This window comes from Microtus oregoni, unplaced genomic scaffold, assembly GCF_018167655.1.
Source record: "Microtus oregoni isolate MIOR12 unplaced genomic scaffold, Mior012 000034F_ref0000314, whole genome shotgun sequence".
Lineage (NCBI taxonomy): Eukaryota > Metazoa > Chordata > Mammalia > Rodentia > Cricetidae > Microtus > Microtus oregoni.
In genome coordinates this window covers 26,054,338-26,068,472 of record NW_024543093.1, presented here as the reverse complement: position 1 = coordinate 26,068,472, position 14,135 = coordinate 26,054,338, and the positions used below count along the sequence as shown (strand labels likewise).

At 44.4% G+C, this 14,135-nt stretch overlaps 1 protein-coding gene across 1 annotated transcript in view; it reads right to left on the bottom strand.

Moving 5' to 3' along the window:
* Positions 1-14,135, bottom strand: part of LOC121432355 (zinc finger protein 704-like) — a 194,063-nt gene that overhangs the window by 136,423 nt on the left and 43,505 nt on the right. The window contains exon 2 of the mRNA XM_041630221.1: positions 4,980-5,218. Within this exon, the coding sequence (XP_041486155.1) occupies positions 4,980-5,218 (239 nt within the window). The remainder of the gene's footprint in view (positions 1-4,979; positions 5,219-14,135) is intronic.

Genomic DNA, 14,135 nt, shown 5'->3' with positions numbered 1-14,135 from the left:
ATCGCTCCCCCCAAAGAAACACAGCTTCTTCCTGAATCCACTCAGGCCACACTGGTCGGGTCCCACAGCAAGGGGTTCTCATAAAAGTATCTCTGCCCATCCGAGGCGGCTCAGAAGGGAGACACCTTTCCTCTTGTTACTCAAAAGTACAAGTCTTTGCAATGCTTGAACCAGCAGCCATTACTGCTTTGGTTCATATGAAGTTTGGTTCTCTAGCATAAGAAAGGCTAATGGCCTGCACTGACAGTCCAGCCCTTCCTCCAGCCTACACTACAGAGGACACTTAGGACAGTGTTCCAGGAGGAGAGACAGTCAGGGAAACAGCACTGACTGGCCCAGGACCAGAGCTGGGCTCCAAAAGCATCGACTGGACTCGCTTAGATCCCAAGCATCACAAGCTGCTGTGAGCAGAGATGAGGACAGAGCAGAGGCACAGGGAAGCCCTCGGAATGGACAGAGATGAGGACACAGCAGAGGCACAGGGAAGCCCTCGGAATGGTCATAAATGAGGACACAGCAGAGGCACAGGAAAGCCCTCGGAATGGTCATAAATGAGGACACAGCAGAGGCACAGGGAAGCCCTCGGAATGGTCAGCCACCCTTCCCGCACTCCTTCCCCGAGATGAGGACACAGCAGAGGCACAGGGAAGCCCTCGGAATGGTCAGAGATGAGGACACAGCAGAGGCACAGGGAAGCCCTCGGAATGGTCAGCCACCCTTCCCGCACTCCTTTCCCGAGATGAGGACACAGCAGAGGCACAGGGAAGCCCTCGGAATGGTCAGAGATGAGGACACAGCAGAGGCACAGGGAAGCCCTCGGAATGGTCAGCCACCCTTCCCGCACTCCTTCCCCGAGGGCTCAACCTTGCCCTGCCTGCTCCCCCACCTTCCCACAAGCACTTACTTCCCTAATAAATTGCTTGTGTGCTGAATTCTGTCTTGGCTCTTGCTTCTCAGGTGGCCAAACATAACACAGCTGGGGTAATAAACTTATACTTTCTGATACCAGCAACCTTCAAACGGGTCTCAGAAAACTGGCATTTTTTTAAAAAAATGTATAAAACAGACCACAGGTTTGAAGTTTTTCCTTCTCCATTCCATTCTTCTTATCTTCAAAGGGACACTAATAATAGAAAAGCAGGCTTTTAAATAGCCATACAAATGTATCACTCTCCTAACATTAAAGCCTTTTTTTTTAGTTATAAATTCACCCAGTTCCGACGAGAAGACAGACAATACTAAATAGTTTCTTGGACTTAGTTATTTATGTGTCTATCTGTCTGACTGCACCATGAGCTTCTGGAGGGAAGCACCTCTTCCATTCAGGCTTTAACAAGTCCTACATCACTAGTACAGGGACTCAGTAGATAGCTGCTGATGGAGGAAAGACATGAAATCAGAAAATTCAAAAATGGGTCAGAGATCAGGTTAGCCAGGATTCCCAGAGATATGGAAAAAAAATATATACACGCCTTCTGCTTTCATGTATGAACTCTGGGGAATAAACTTCATGTTTCCCTTTATAAACTACAGGAAGCTGAAGAATAAGGAACAGATTAGATAAGAAACACTACAGGTAATCCTAACGTGCCCAAGAGCTCTGAGCCAGTGATACTAACAGCCCAAACCAACCGCCTGCCTATACGGAGCATCCAAAACAGTCTGGAAGAGGGAGAGTGGGTTGTAGGAAATTGTGCAGACAGACAGACACGTGTGGATTATACATTAATTACAGGTCACATTTAATGACAGACATACAGACTTCTCCATTCTAATACACTTCACCACACTCCAGATTTACTCAAACATCAGCAGATATTTCTGACAGCTGTAATTATCTCTCTTTTAGGAAGCAGAAAGAAAAATCTTGTTCCTTTTTACCATGTGACTGAAAGTTTCCTACCACAAAGTATCAATCTACTTGGTCAAAAGTGAGCATTTACTAAATAACTTAATGACGGTAAACAAACAGAAGAAAATGTTTGGGAATTACATTCTTCTGCAGAACTTGATTCTTTCAAGACTATTTGATTAAAAAAGCAATTTGTTTCGCCAAGTGTTAGCATGTTTAGGATGATTACATTTTTGCTGCAACAATGAAAACAAGTGTATTCGTGCAGACCCCACACTATGACACTTTAAATAGCACTTCTCATAGCAGATTAATTCATCGAAATTACACCTTGTCAGTGGGGAATTTTTCTCTACATATCGATGATTTAAAACCCAATTAACTTTCTCCCTACTGTTTAAGAGCTCACGACAATGCTGGCTTGTGCAGTGTGCTTCTACGTACGTCTAATGGCTGCAAAGAGTGTAACACTCTGGAGACCTGCACTAGAAAACAGAAGAGCAGAAGTGTTTTCTTCCCCCCTTTTCCAGACGGCACTAGAGGTGGAATGAAGCTGAAGAACAAATGCGCAGGGCTGGGATGTGCTTCCGTTGGTAGTGTGCTTACCTAGCACACACAAAGCCTGGGGTTCTGTTCCCAGCATGGTGGCACATACCTACAGTTTGTGCTTAGGAGGGGAAGGCATCACACTTAGCTATAGGGTGAGTTTTAGGCTAGTCTGGGCTACATGAGACCTTGTGCAAAACCGAAGTAAAGATACACTCTACAACAACCTGAGAATATAAAGTAATTAATTCCAGGTCTTTTACCACATATGGAAGATTCCATGGGCAATGGTGTGTAAGGTGGGTCCTACAGAACTCCAAGTCAACCCTGAACTTTAGACAGACTTGGGAAGCACATAAATCCACAGTTCTTCTCCTTTCAAGTTGCTAACATGTCATTTATCAAATGAGTCAGCCAAGCATACATATGAATCAACATGTCTACCTGCTTCAGGGCCTATAAAACATTTCACAATGAAGCCACAGTGAAAAACTAATCCTTAATAACTTAATTAAGTATTTTATATAAAAATCATAGAAAAGCAAATAATAACAAATAGTTGAACAGACGGAAGAGATATACGAAATTGGCAATTAGAGGTTAAACAAAGAGGCCTATAATTTTAAAAAGCCTGGTGATGTGGCAGCTGGATAGGGTAACATGTAATTTCCTAGAGAAGATATGCCCTCTAATACAGAAAACAATGGAAATGTTAATTACAAACGTGAGCAGGTGGAAAGGGCCAGTCATTCCCAGCCCCCAGGTACGATTTTCCCCATGAGCTGTCAGAAAGCATGTGAATAAATGCAGGACTTCTCAAGCAACTGCTTGCCAAGTTTCATGATAATCATTTCCGACATCAAAATGGGGTACACGTGTTAATAATAAGCAACCTGCCATGCAGAGCGAGTACTCCTAATTCCTTCTTCACCTGACATGTGCTCACAGACCCTCCCTAGTGCCCACTAGGCATTGTTCTAGTCCAGGGACAGAGGATGAGCAAAATGGTCTCCAAGTCCTGAAGCTGGGGTATGTGTGTGTGTGTGTGTGCGTGTATGAGTGTGTGTGTGTGTGCGCGCGCATGCGCTGGGTACAGAATCAGGAACAGAAGTAACAGGGTGTGTGTGTTCTGGATACAGAATCAGAAAGAGGAATGACAGGTGGTGTGGGAGGGCCTTCTGTCTATGTGTTACTTTCATTGGTTAATGAATAAAGAAAACTGCCTTGGCCTGTTGATAGGACAGAACTTAGGTAGGCGGGGAAAGCTGGACTGAATGTTGGGAGAAGGAAGGCGGAGAGAAAGAAGCCATGGAGTCGCCAGAGTCAGACATGCCAAAACTTTGCCGGTAAGCCACTGCCTCGTGGTAATGTACAGATTAATAGAAATGGGTTAAACTAAGATGTAAGAGTTAGCTCATAAGAAGTTAGCGCTAATGGGCCAAGCAGTGATTTAATTAATACAGTTTCTATGTGGTTATTTCAGGACTAAGCTAGCCGGGGGCGGCCAGGATGAACAAGTGGGCTGTGTTCTACTCTGCTTCCATTCTGCCATAAGAATAACCTTCAGACCACTAGGTAGGAGTGGAGAGAAACTGAAAGAAAAGGAAGAGGGGAAGGAAGAGAACTGGGAGAGAAATTGCAGGCTGGAAGGTGTGAGAGAACAAAGTTGAACAAGAATTATAACATGACAAACTCTCTCCACCATGTTTAGTGTTACTCTATCCTGCATGTGCATGTGTGTGCATGTGATGTGCATGTGTGCGCGTGTGTGTGCGTGTGTGTGCATGTGTGTGCGTGAGTGCATGTGATGTGCATGTGTGCATGTGTGTCCCACCCAGTGCATTGTGTGCATGTGTGTGCATGTGTGTCCCACCCAGTGCATGTGATGTGCACCTCAGAATACAAGCTGCATGCTGGCCTCACTTTGTTCTCTGCTGTTCAGTGACACGCACACCATGCTAGCTGCCCATGAACTTCTGGCAACCCTCAACTACACTGCAGAAGAGCTGGGCTTAAATAAGTGTCTGAGATGGCACCCGACTGCACGTTCTGCGGATGGAAATTCGGGTCCTCATGTTTTCAGGGCAAGCTCTACTCACTGAGCCATTTCCCTTGCCTAGATAAATCTTACAAAAGACATACATGACATCAGCTAGACACCACTGAACATCCTGATACACTGAAGACTGTAGGTCACCGACAGCCTGTGTCACTGTCACCTTCTTTTAAGAAGCTGTTGGAATTGTTAAACTCTCCTCTCGCAGTCCACACACAGAGGCAAATTGTAGCTTACAGACATGATTTGGCAGCCCCTCCCCTGGGATCTATGCATACTTGCCTCCGAGTGTCACCAATTTTACACAGTATGCGTCATTCTGTTAATGCTTCTGCAGTTACTTCTGTCCTTTTCTATGGCTACAACAGTTTCAACTATGGCAGCATCAATGCCAGCTCTACTTCCCAGAAGAGACCGACAACCTGAGAGACAACTCTTGCCAAGCATACACCCTGTGGAACAAGATGGAGCCGGCCTCTCCACCCATTTCCTGCAGCAGCAGTGAACCATGTGAGATGTTCCTACCTTGCAGGAGGGACGTCGATATTAGAGGAAACCACTTTCCGCTTCTGCTCAAGGAGACAAATGGATCGAGTGTTTTCTTTTTCTTGGTCAAGGATCCGGTTGGCTTTTTTGGTGTCGGCTGCTTTCACGTCTTCCTCCATGGCCAGTGGGAACAAGTGGTGAGAAGTCTTCTTGTTGGACTCGCGTCGTAAGTCCTCTGGTTGAAATGTGAAGGTCATTTCTCTCTTAAAACTCCCCACCTGCAAAACACAACAGAGAGAAGAAATCTTACACAGCTCTGCCAGGCTGTGGTGAGGAAGTCTACACGCTCTTCTCTTTGTGCTAGTTTGTGGTTTAGCTGGGGGAAACGCAACCCAGAAGTAAGCAACTAGCAATACAACTAGAAATAAACAACTAGCTTGGGGCTAGCCTGGTCTACATGGAGCATACCAGGACACCCAGGGCTACACAGAAAGATTCTGTCCCAAAACAACAGCAACAAAGTGTCACGAACTCAAGAAACGCCTTCCTTTCAGGAGATGAAAGCACTGGCTCTCTATGCCGTTTGTACTCAAAGCCATTATCGTGCGTAATAGAAGACGGCTAGTATGCACACGCAAACTGTCTTTGACTATTAATACTGACCTTAGCTTCCATGAACAAGGTGTAAGACAAATATGAAACCAAAACTCAGTGAATTAAATCCCACTGTTTCCAATTTTGGAACCATTGGGAAAAAAGTAAACTAAAAAAGTTTTTATAAGTTGCCATTCACAAACCAAGTCAGCAGCAAATTGATTCAAGTCTTGAGTAGAGCAAGAAGAGCCTGACTCTCCAGCAATCAGGAATCTCTCCGTTCGCCAAGAGGGCATTTCACAGACACACAAACCAAGCCAGCCTCCCTGTGAGCTCAGGGAGTCTACCCAGCCCTGCTTACCACAGCCCAGCTAAGCTTGCTTGTTTCTATTAAGTTTAGATAAAAGACCTGAGTCAAGCAGAACTGAAAGCCATAAGCAACGTACATAGTAACATGAACATGTGTGTGAGAACAGCAAGAGTCTCTAGAATTAATCAATCACTACACATTCCGAGACCAAACAAAAACTCAGGTACGTGTGTGCGTACCTGTGATTATCCAGACAGGTAAGTACAGGACTTATCCAGATAAGGTCATGTCCAGAATTCACGTGAACGCCCAGAGCTCCAAGGCGTTTTGACCTCCCTTAGCCTTCCAGAGATAGAGAGTGGAGATCAACTTCTAGCGGGCTGAAAGGCAAATCAACACCCAGCTCCGCAGGAAAAGGCCAGCCACTTTTGGTCTACTTGCCACTCATTAGGAGGTCACCATAGATTTCAGAATGACTTAGTGAAGTAAAGCAAGTGTCCTAGAAAACTGGGTGTCTGTTATCAAGCAGTAACTGTTGATACTCACATGCAGCAAGTGAGCAGAGATCAGGGAGCCTGCAGCAGTCTGGCCTAGGTCCTCTGCACATATGCTATGGCTGAGTAGCTTGTGTTCTTATGGGATGCCTAACGGCGAGGGTGAGGGTGGCCGCTGACTTTTGTCTACTCATGGGACCCTTTTCCTCCTACTAGGTTGCCTCGTCCAGCCTTGACGTGATGGTATATGCCTGATCATAGAGTAATATAACATATTATGCCATGTTTGGTTGATATCCCTGGGAGGCCTGCTTTTTTTCTGAGGGAAGACAAAAAGAGGGTGATTCTGGGGGAGAAGGCAGATTGGGGGGTGAGAAACTGGAGGGAGGGAAACTATGGTTTGGATGTAATACATGAGAGAATAATTTAAAAATTATACTTGAGCCGGGCGATGGTGGCGCACGCCTTTAATCCCAGCACTCGGGAGGCAGAGGCAGGCGGATCTCTGTGAGTTCGAGACCAGCCTGGTCTTCAGAGCTAGTTCCAGGACAGGCTCCATGGCCACAGAGAAACCCTGTCTCAAAAAAAAAAAAAATTATAGTTGAGAAAGTAAATGAGTTACAAAGATTCTAAATGTCACTAATCAATATTCTACATAAATCTTTCTGCCTTGACAGGGTGGGTGATAGGAAGGTGGTATTTTGCTTCTGTAGTGGCCTGTTCCCAGCTTGTGTTGCCACAGGAGACTTTAGAGTACAGTAAACAAAAAGAAATAGAGGCCTTGGTGTGCATGATTACCAACAGTGTCTCCTGAAAGCCAGGTACCACACGGACTGAACGGGAATGGTGTTCCAAGTCAACAGTCTTCAGCTGAACCAGGATAAGCCATGCCTCCCCTGGGGTCAGCTGAGCTGACGAACCAGCTCCCAGGGAAGCTCTAGCAGTGGAAGACTGAAGACATGTGGCTTTTTGCCTCACAAGTTTAGAGAAATATCTGAGGCATATAAATACAAGTAGAATGAATTTCCCACAGCAATGATGTAATAACCATAAGCTATGCTCTTGGCCAAGAATACAGAGGAAAACAGAGAGCAATAATATTCTACAATGCAGGCTATCAGTCTAAAATGCTTCCTGAACAAAAACTCTCGTAGTAAGCACAAATTCCAGAAACAGAATGAATTCCACAGGCAACTAATCCCAAAGTCCTTGTTTAAAAAATTATTAAAAATGATCAAAAGACCAAAAATAACTACAAAAGTAAGAGGTGTTAAACCACTAATAGGAAGAGACACTGCTGTGCTAGCTACTGCAACTGACCACTGAGCAATGGATGCCTGTCTGGGGCTGGAGTGGGAGCGAGGGACCCTCACGAAGAGGTGGGACTGCTTGACAAACAGACCACAGTAATGTCTACTCGGCGATAAATTCATTAAAACCCACTGGCCTGCATTCTACAATGGGATCAATGCTATGATCAAACTGATTTGAAGGAGCCACAGAGGACAACCAAACTGGCAGTGGTGTAGAGGGGTTACACCCCAGAACCCCTAGACCCGAAGTTTGGAACTTGTGAGGCAAAGTGTAGCCATAACATACAGGAGTCTGTTGTTACATATACTTTTAAACCCTGCTACAAGCAGCAGCATGGTTATACCCCATGATGTCTAAAATCTAGTCCCCATTCAAACTAGGGCCTCTAAGCTTCCTCATCTGGGCAAGGCCATTTTCTGATTCATTCACCTGGAAAGAAGCTTTTTGTACTTCATCTGCTCAAACATACATTCCCCCTGTGTTTTCACAGCTCCTGTGTTCCTGGGGCTCTAAGGTGACTTGGAAATACAAAGCCAGTATTCTCTCAATGGAAATGATACCATCTGAGAAGTCACTCTAGGCTATGGCTCTAAACAGGCAAATAATGACAATGACAGCCAGAAACAACAGTAACAACAAAATCTGAGTGGAGAGAAGCCAGCAGTAGCAAAAGGAGGAGAATCAGCAGAGTTCAGCAGCAAAAGGCGGCTGGGGCTGGGGGGAGAGAGGGAGGGTCAGCCAAGGAAGGGTGGGTAGAGGCTCTGAAGTATCTGTAGGAGGAGCTGTGGGCTTGCTTTTCATCCTGCCCAGCTCCCACCACCGGCTAGCTTTACCCGAAATAATAACACACAAATTGTATTCTTTTAAACACTGCTTGGCCCATTATATCTAGCCTCTTCTCGGCTAACTCTCGCACCTGGACTAGCCCATTTCTAATAATGTGTGTAGCACCCCAAGGTGCTCTTACCGGGAAAGATTCAGCATGTTTGACCTGGCGGCTTGCTTCATTTCATCTGCCCCTGAGAGGAGCTGCATGATTTCTGAGCTCACTTCCTCTTCCTCCCAGCATTTTGTTCTGTTTATTCCACCCACCTATGTTCTAACCAATCAGGGCCAAGGCAGTTTCTTTATTTAACCAATGACCTTCCTCCATCATTTCCCCTTTTTCTGTTTAAACAAAAAGGAAGGAAGGCTTTAACTTTAACATAGAAAAATTACATATAACAAAACAGTTATCAAGTAAGAATTATAGTTACAATATTTATATCTACTTTATCTTTTCTCATAACAAAGGAAAACTATAACTATAACTATCTATCTATTCTTCAACTCCATCAAAGACTCCAGAAGGATATACTATTACCTAAGTAAATAAGAAGTAAGCAACTTACAAAACTCTAGAAATCACAGAGAATCTCGCTGCCTGGACAGTCACCCAAAGTTCCTCTGTACCATTGGGGCATCCATCTTCGGCCTACAGGCCCATAGTTTCCAGCAGACATTTCAATGAAGCAGGAAATTTCAAAGGCAGTTCAGTCACTATCTGCTGTGTCCTGCAGAATGTCTCGCAGACTCTTTCATGAATCAGGAACCCTGAAAGATCATCTCACCTTTAGGCAAGTTCAGCAGTCCTCTCTCTGCGGGTTCTCTGTGTCCAGTTTATGCATCAGTCCAGGCAAGAACAGTTTCTTGCCCAAATGGCTATCAAACTCCACAAGGGACTACAAATGGGTAGACACAACAGTTGCTTCCAGAGGGTTAGGTCGCAGGATTCAGGTGATGTGGTCCTTCAAAAACAGATGCCTGCTTATCTTGCTGGAGCCTGAGGCAGTTCTGAAGCCTCCTAGTTCATCACCATCACTATATCTTTATATAATTACAGGAAATACCTTAAACACTCATCCAGGGAAACCTATAATTAGCTGAACTTTTAAGGTTTTTTTTTCCCCTTTCCCTTTCAGCATGTTAAAGACTAGAGGGCAAGGAAGGTGTTATACGTGAGGACGGGCAACACAGGCCATAATCTGATTCCCTACACTAACACATTCCTGCAGCAGAAACCTGAGAGATGGGCAAGAATTTCCTCAGTAAGAGAATCACTGACCCACAAACATAGTTTTAAGAAGCATTTGGGGATGAAGGGAGAAGCATACAGGTAAAGCTCCCAGGCTGGAAACCTGGAATACGGTAACGGTGAGGAAACAGCAAGATGGAGGGAGTAATTCTAAGGGAAAATACAGAGCAGAGGTTTTGGAACTTCTGTCATGTAGATGTAGTGTTCCCTAGAAAGGGCTGTTGCAGCCGGAAGTGGTGGCACACGCCTTTAATCCCAGCACTCGGGAGGCAGATGCAGGCGGATCTCTGTGAGTTCGAGGCCAGCCTGGTCTACAAGAGCTAGTTCCAGGACAGGAACCAAAAGCCACGGAGAAACCCTGTCTCGAAAATTGAAAGAAAAAAAAAAGAAAAGAAAAGAAAAAGAAAGGGCTGTTGCATGTGGAGGGTTAACAGACTGGGCATCCCTAGCCCAGAAATCCAAGCCCTCGCCAAAATGTTCCAGTTCTCACAAGTTTATAAGCACTGACAGGATATCAGACAGAAAACTGTGCACCAGCAAGTTGTGCTTCAAGTACAGTTACTATAGGTGTTATAAAATGCCTTCAGCTATGTGCGTAAAACAGACATAACCTGGAAAACTATATTTGGACTTGAGACCTGCCTGTGATATCTCACTACATATAGGACAATATTCTAAACTTTTAGCCCCAAGCCTTTCAGATGAGGGACAACCCACCTGAAGTATCTGATTCAGGGTACCACATCTTAAAACGTCACTAGTGATCTGGAAGAGTAACAAGGTGGTCTGGCTCAGTGGTGAAGACAAGCCACGTGTGGGTGCAGGCTCTTCTACAGGCCTGGCAGGGCTTCTCTGAAAGCAGCATCCTGGATCCTCCAGAACCAGCCAGAGTGTGGTACCCACCTGAGCCTCCCCTCTCTTCTTTTCCTGCTTCCTTCCTTTTCCCTACAGGACTGAGTAAAGCACTTTGTACCCACAATAAATCTTCACGTCCAGCCCTGAGTTTAGTAGGCACAGGATGCCAGGAGCCACTTGCCACAGTGTAACATTTAAAGTGCTGAAAGTTTCTATAGCATTGAAATGTCCTTTTCATTTCTTGTTTCCCACAACATAAATGCCTATAAAGATTTCAATTAAAATGAATATAAGGAAAAGCTCACTCTTCCCCAATCTTCCTCACCTTGCCCAACCAGCCCATGCCTTCAGAGAACAGCTCTTAATACTTACCACAAAACCTCAATTGCCTACAGTGCGGTAACTACCTGTGTGTCCCCAGAAGCTACACAGAGAGCTGAGGCATGGGCACAATTATGCAGACAGCCTGACTGGCTAGACGAACTGTCCTGGCCATCTCTGCAGAAGTATATTTCTGTATTTTGAACACTGTATCATTTTATACAATGTCTTTTTGTTAGTTTCCTCATTAATGTTTAGGTACTTTTTGATTTTTTTTAAGTTATTAAAAGTAATGAGCATCCCATGTGTGTGTCTTTATGTGCTTGTCTACGAATGTAGGAAGATTGTTTTGAAGGGAACTGCTTAATCAAACCACCTGGATTTTTAACAGTGAGCAAGCTCGACACCCCCACACAGTGGGCAGCAAATGTATCCACACTTAATAAAGGTAACACATTTGGGCCCCACCTACTGAGAAACACATATAAGCTACAGCCCACAATGGACATGATTTCTCTGACTTTGATGGACAAAACAAGTATGCCCAAAGCCATATTGTTGCAATCTGCTGGCCTGGCCTGTTACCTGGGTACCCTGTCCCTTTAGGAGACAAGCCCTGCCCACTCCCAATCTCCTCCTTTCACTGAGGCAAGAGGATCTTCTGCCTCCTCTTCAGCCCCCTCTCTCTGTCTCTGTCCATCCTTCTTCTGGAGAGGAGCTTCTGCCTCTCTTTCTTCTCCCCCCCCCCACATAACCCACTAAATAAACTCTACACCCAAGCTCTCTCTGCATGGCATATCTATCTGTCTGTCTCCCGAGCAGGGGACACACTGAGGCCTCGGGTCACCCCGTCTTATAAATGATAACACATATATCTCAGGGAACTGATGATGACATGGGCCTCAAGGGTTCATTTATTTCATATAAAACAAAGTGCACATATATACAAAGAGGCATAGATAATTTTAAAGTAATAAGATCATGAGATTTTTATTTTATAAACAGAAAAATTAAAATAATGAAGTAGGCTTTATTCCTTATGAGATTCGCAAAAATTGTAAAAATAATTCTCTATGTTTTGCACTGCTTCACTCTGGTTTGGGGTTTTTTTGTTTGGTACTTTGAGATAAGATACCATCCCAGGCTAGCCTCCAACTTGTACTGTAGCTAGGGATGACCTTAAAGGGCTCATTTCCCTCCTCTACCTCCCAGGTGCTAGGATTTCAGGTCTGCACCCCCACACCTAGTTTCTGTGGTGCTGAGAATCAAAGTCAGAGCCTTGAGCATGTTAGGCGAGCGAGCACACCTCTGAGCTTCGTTCCCTCGTTCTGTTTTCTGCTTTCTAATGTGACAGTGAGCAGAACTCTGGAATCGTATTGATAGGAACATACAAAGTTTAGAAGGCTGACCTGGAGTAATGAAGCAAAATCTGTGGACCAATATAGCAATTCTACATTTCAGTAAAGAGAGAAAATTAAAGAAAGGAACACAAAGATATTTATCACAAAAATACTTACAGTATTACAAAGTTAAATAATTACCAATATGTTATCACATATGCACAAGTAAATGCATGGAGAGAAATTATATACTGGCCATAAGAAGGGTATTACAAATGATTTTGTATAATGTGATCTCAGAAAAGAGGAATATGTATAGGTAAGTGAATAAGTCCTTTCAAAAGGATATTTTAAATGTTAACAAATGTGTTCATTGGTAGTAGATATGTAGACAGACCAAGTGTTCTATCATGTTTATAGTTTTTAGTATCCACATGTAATTTGGTATTTTAAAACTTGTATTACCCTATAATGAAAAAGATATATTCATAATTATTTATTAAGAATCTAGCATTTGCACAGTATCTTTCTTCTACTAGTTTTCTATGATTAGTGTGTAAGTACAGCTTAAAAGAACAATAAATTACTTCTAATAATGTGCCCCCTGGCACTCTCAGGTCCCCTGCCCACTAGCGCCCTCAGCTAGGGTTACCACGCAATTATCGGGACTCTCCAGCCCCTCCTCCCCCAACCCAGAACCCCTCCACAGACGTCATAGACGCACATTACCCAGAACCCTCCACAGACGTCATAGACACACATTACCCAGAACCCCTCCACAGACATCATAGATGCACATTACCCAGAACCCTCCACAGACGTCATAGACACACATTACCCAGAACCCCTCCACAGACGTCATAGACACACATTACCCAGAACCCCTCCACAGACGTCATAGACACACATTACCCAGAACCCTCCACAGACGTCAGAGACACACATTACCCAGAACCCTCCACAGACGTCATAGACGCACATTACCCAGAACCCTCCACAGACGTCATAGACGCTCATTACCCAGAACCCCTCCACAGACGTCATAGATGCACATTACCCAGAACCCTCCACAGACGTCATAGACACACATTACCCAGAACCCTCCACAGACGTCATAGACACACATTACCCAGAACCCCTCCACAGACGTCATAGACACACATTACCCAGAACCCTCCACAGACATCATAGACACACATTACCCAGAACCCCTCCACAGACGTCATAGACACACATTACCCAGAACCTTCCACACACATCATAGACACACATTACCCAGAACCCTCCACAGACATCATAGACACACATTACCCAGAACCCCTCCACAGACGTCATAGACACACATTACCCAGAACCTTCCACACACATCATAGACGCACATTACCCAGAACCCCTCCACACACATCATTACCCAGGGTAATTTCTTGCAAGAGAACAAAGTTTCAATGTTCAATTATATGAAAATACTACCAATTACCAACTGACAAATAACTCAGAATCTTTACTCCAGTGAAGAGCTTTTGTTCTGAAGAAGATAATTAGTGCATGTATAAATAGGACGCACTTGAGGGAACTGCAGGTTTTTTAACAAGAAGTTCACAGCATCTGTTTAAGTCTTGGATGCCTATAAATGCTGGCCCCTTAGTGGGCACTGGAGCAAAAAAAAAAAAAAAAAAAAAAAAAAAGGTCATCTGGCTTCCAAAAAAATGCTAACAAGCTGCACAGTAGCTGATACTGACCCAAGGGCACGGCAGTTTTTCTCCGGACATGCTCCCTCCACATGTATTATAGTAGAAGATGCCAAAAAAGTATGTGTCAACTTGAAGTTCCTGTTACTCATCTCCACCCAAGTCAACTGAGGAGCCTGCTCTGGAGAGCAGCCGGATTTCCAGG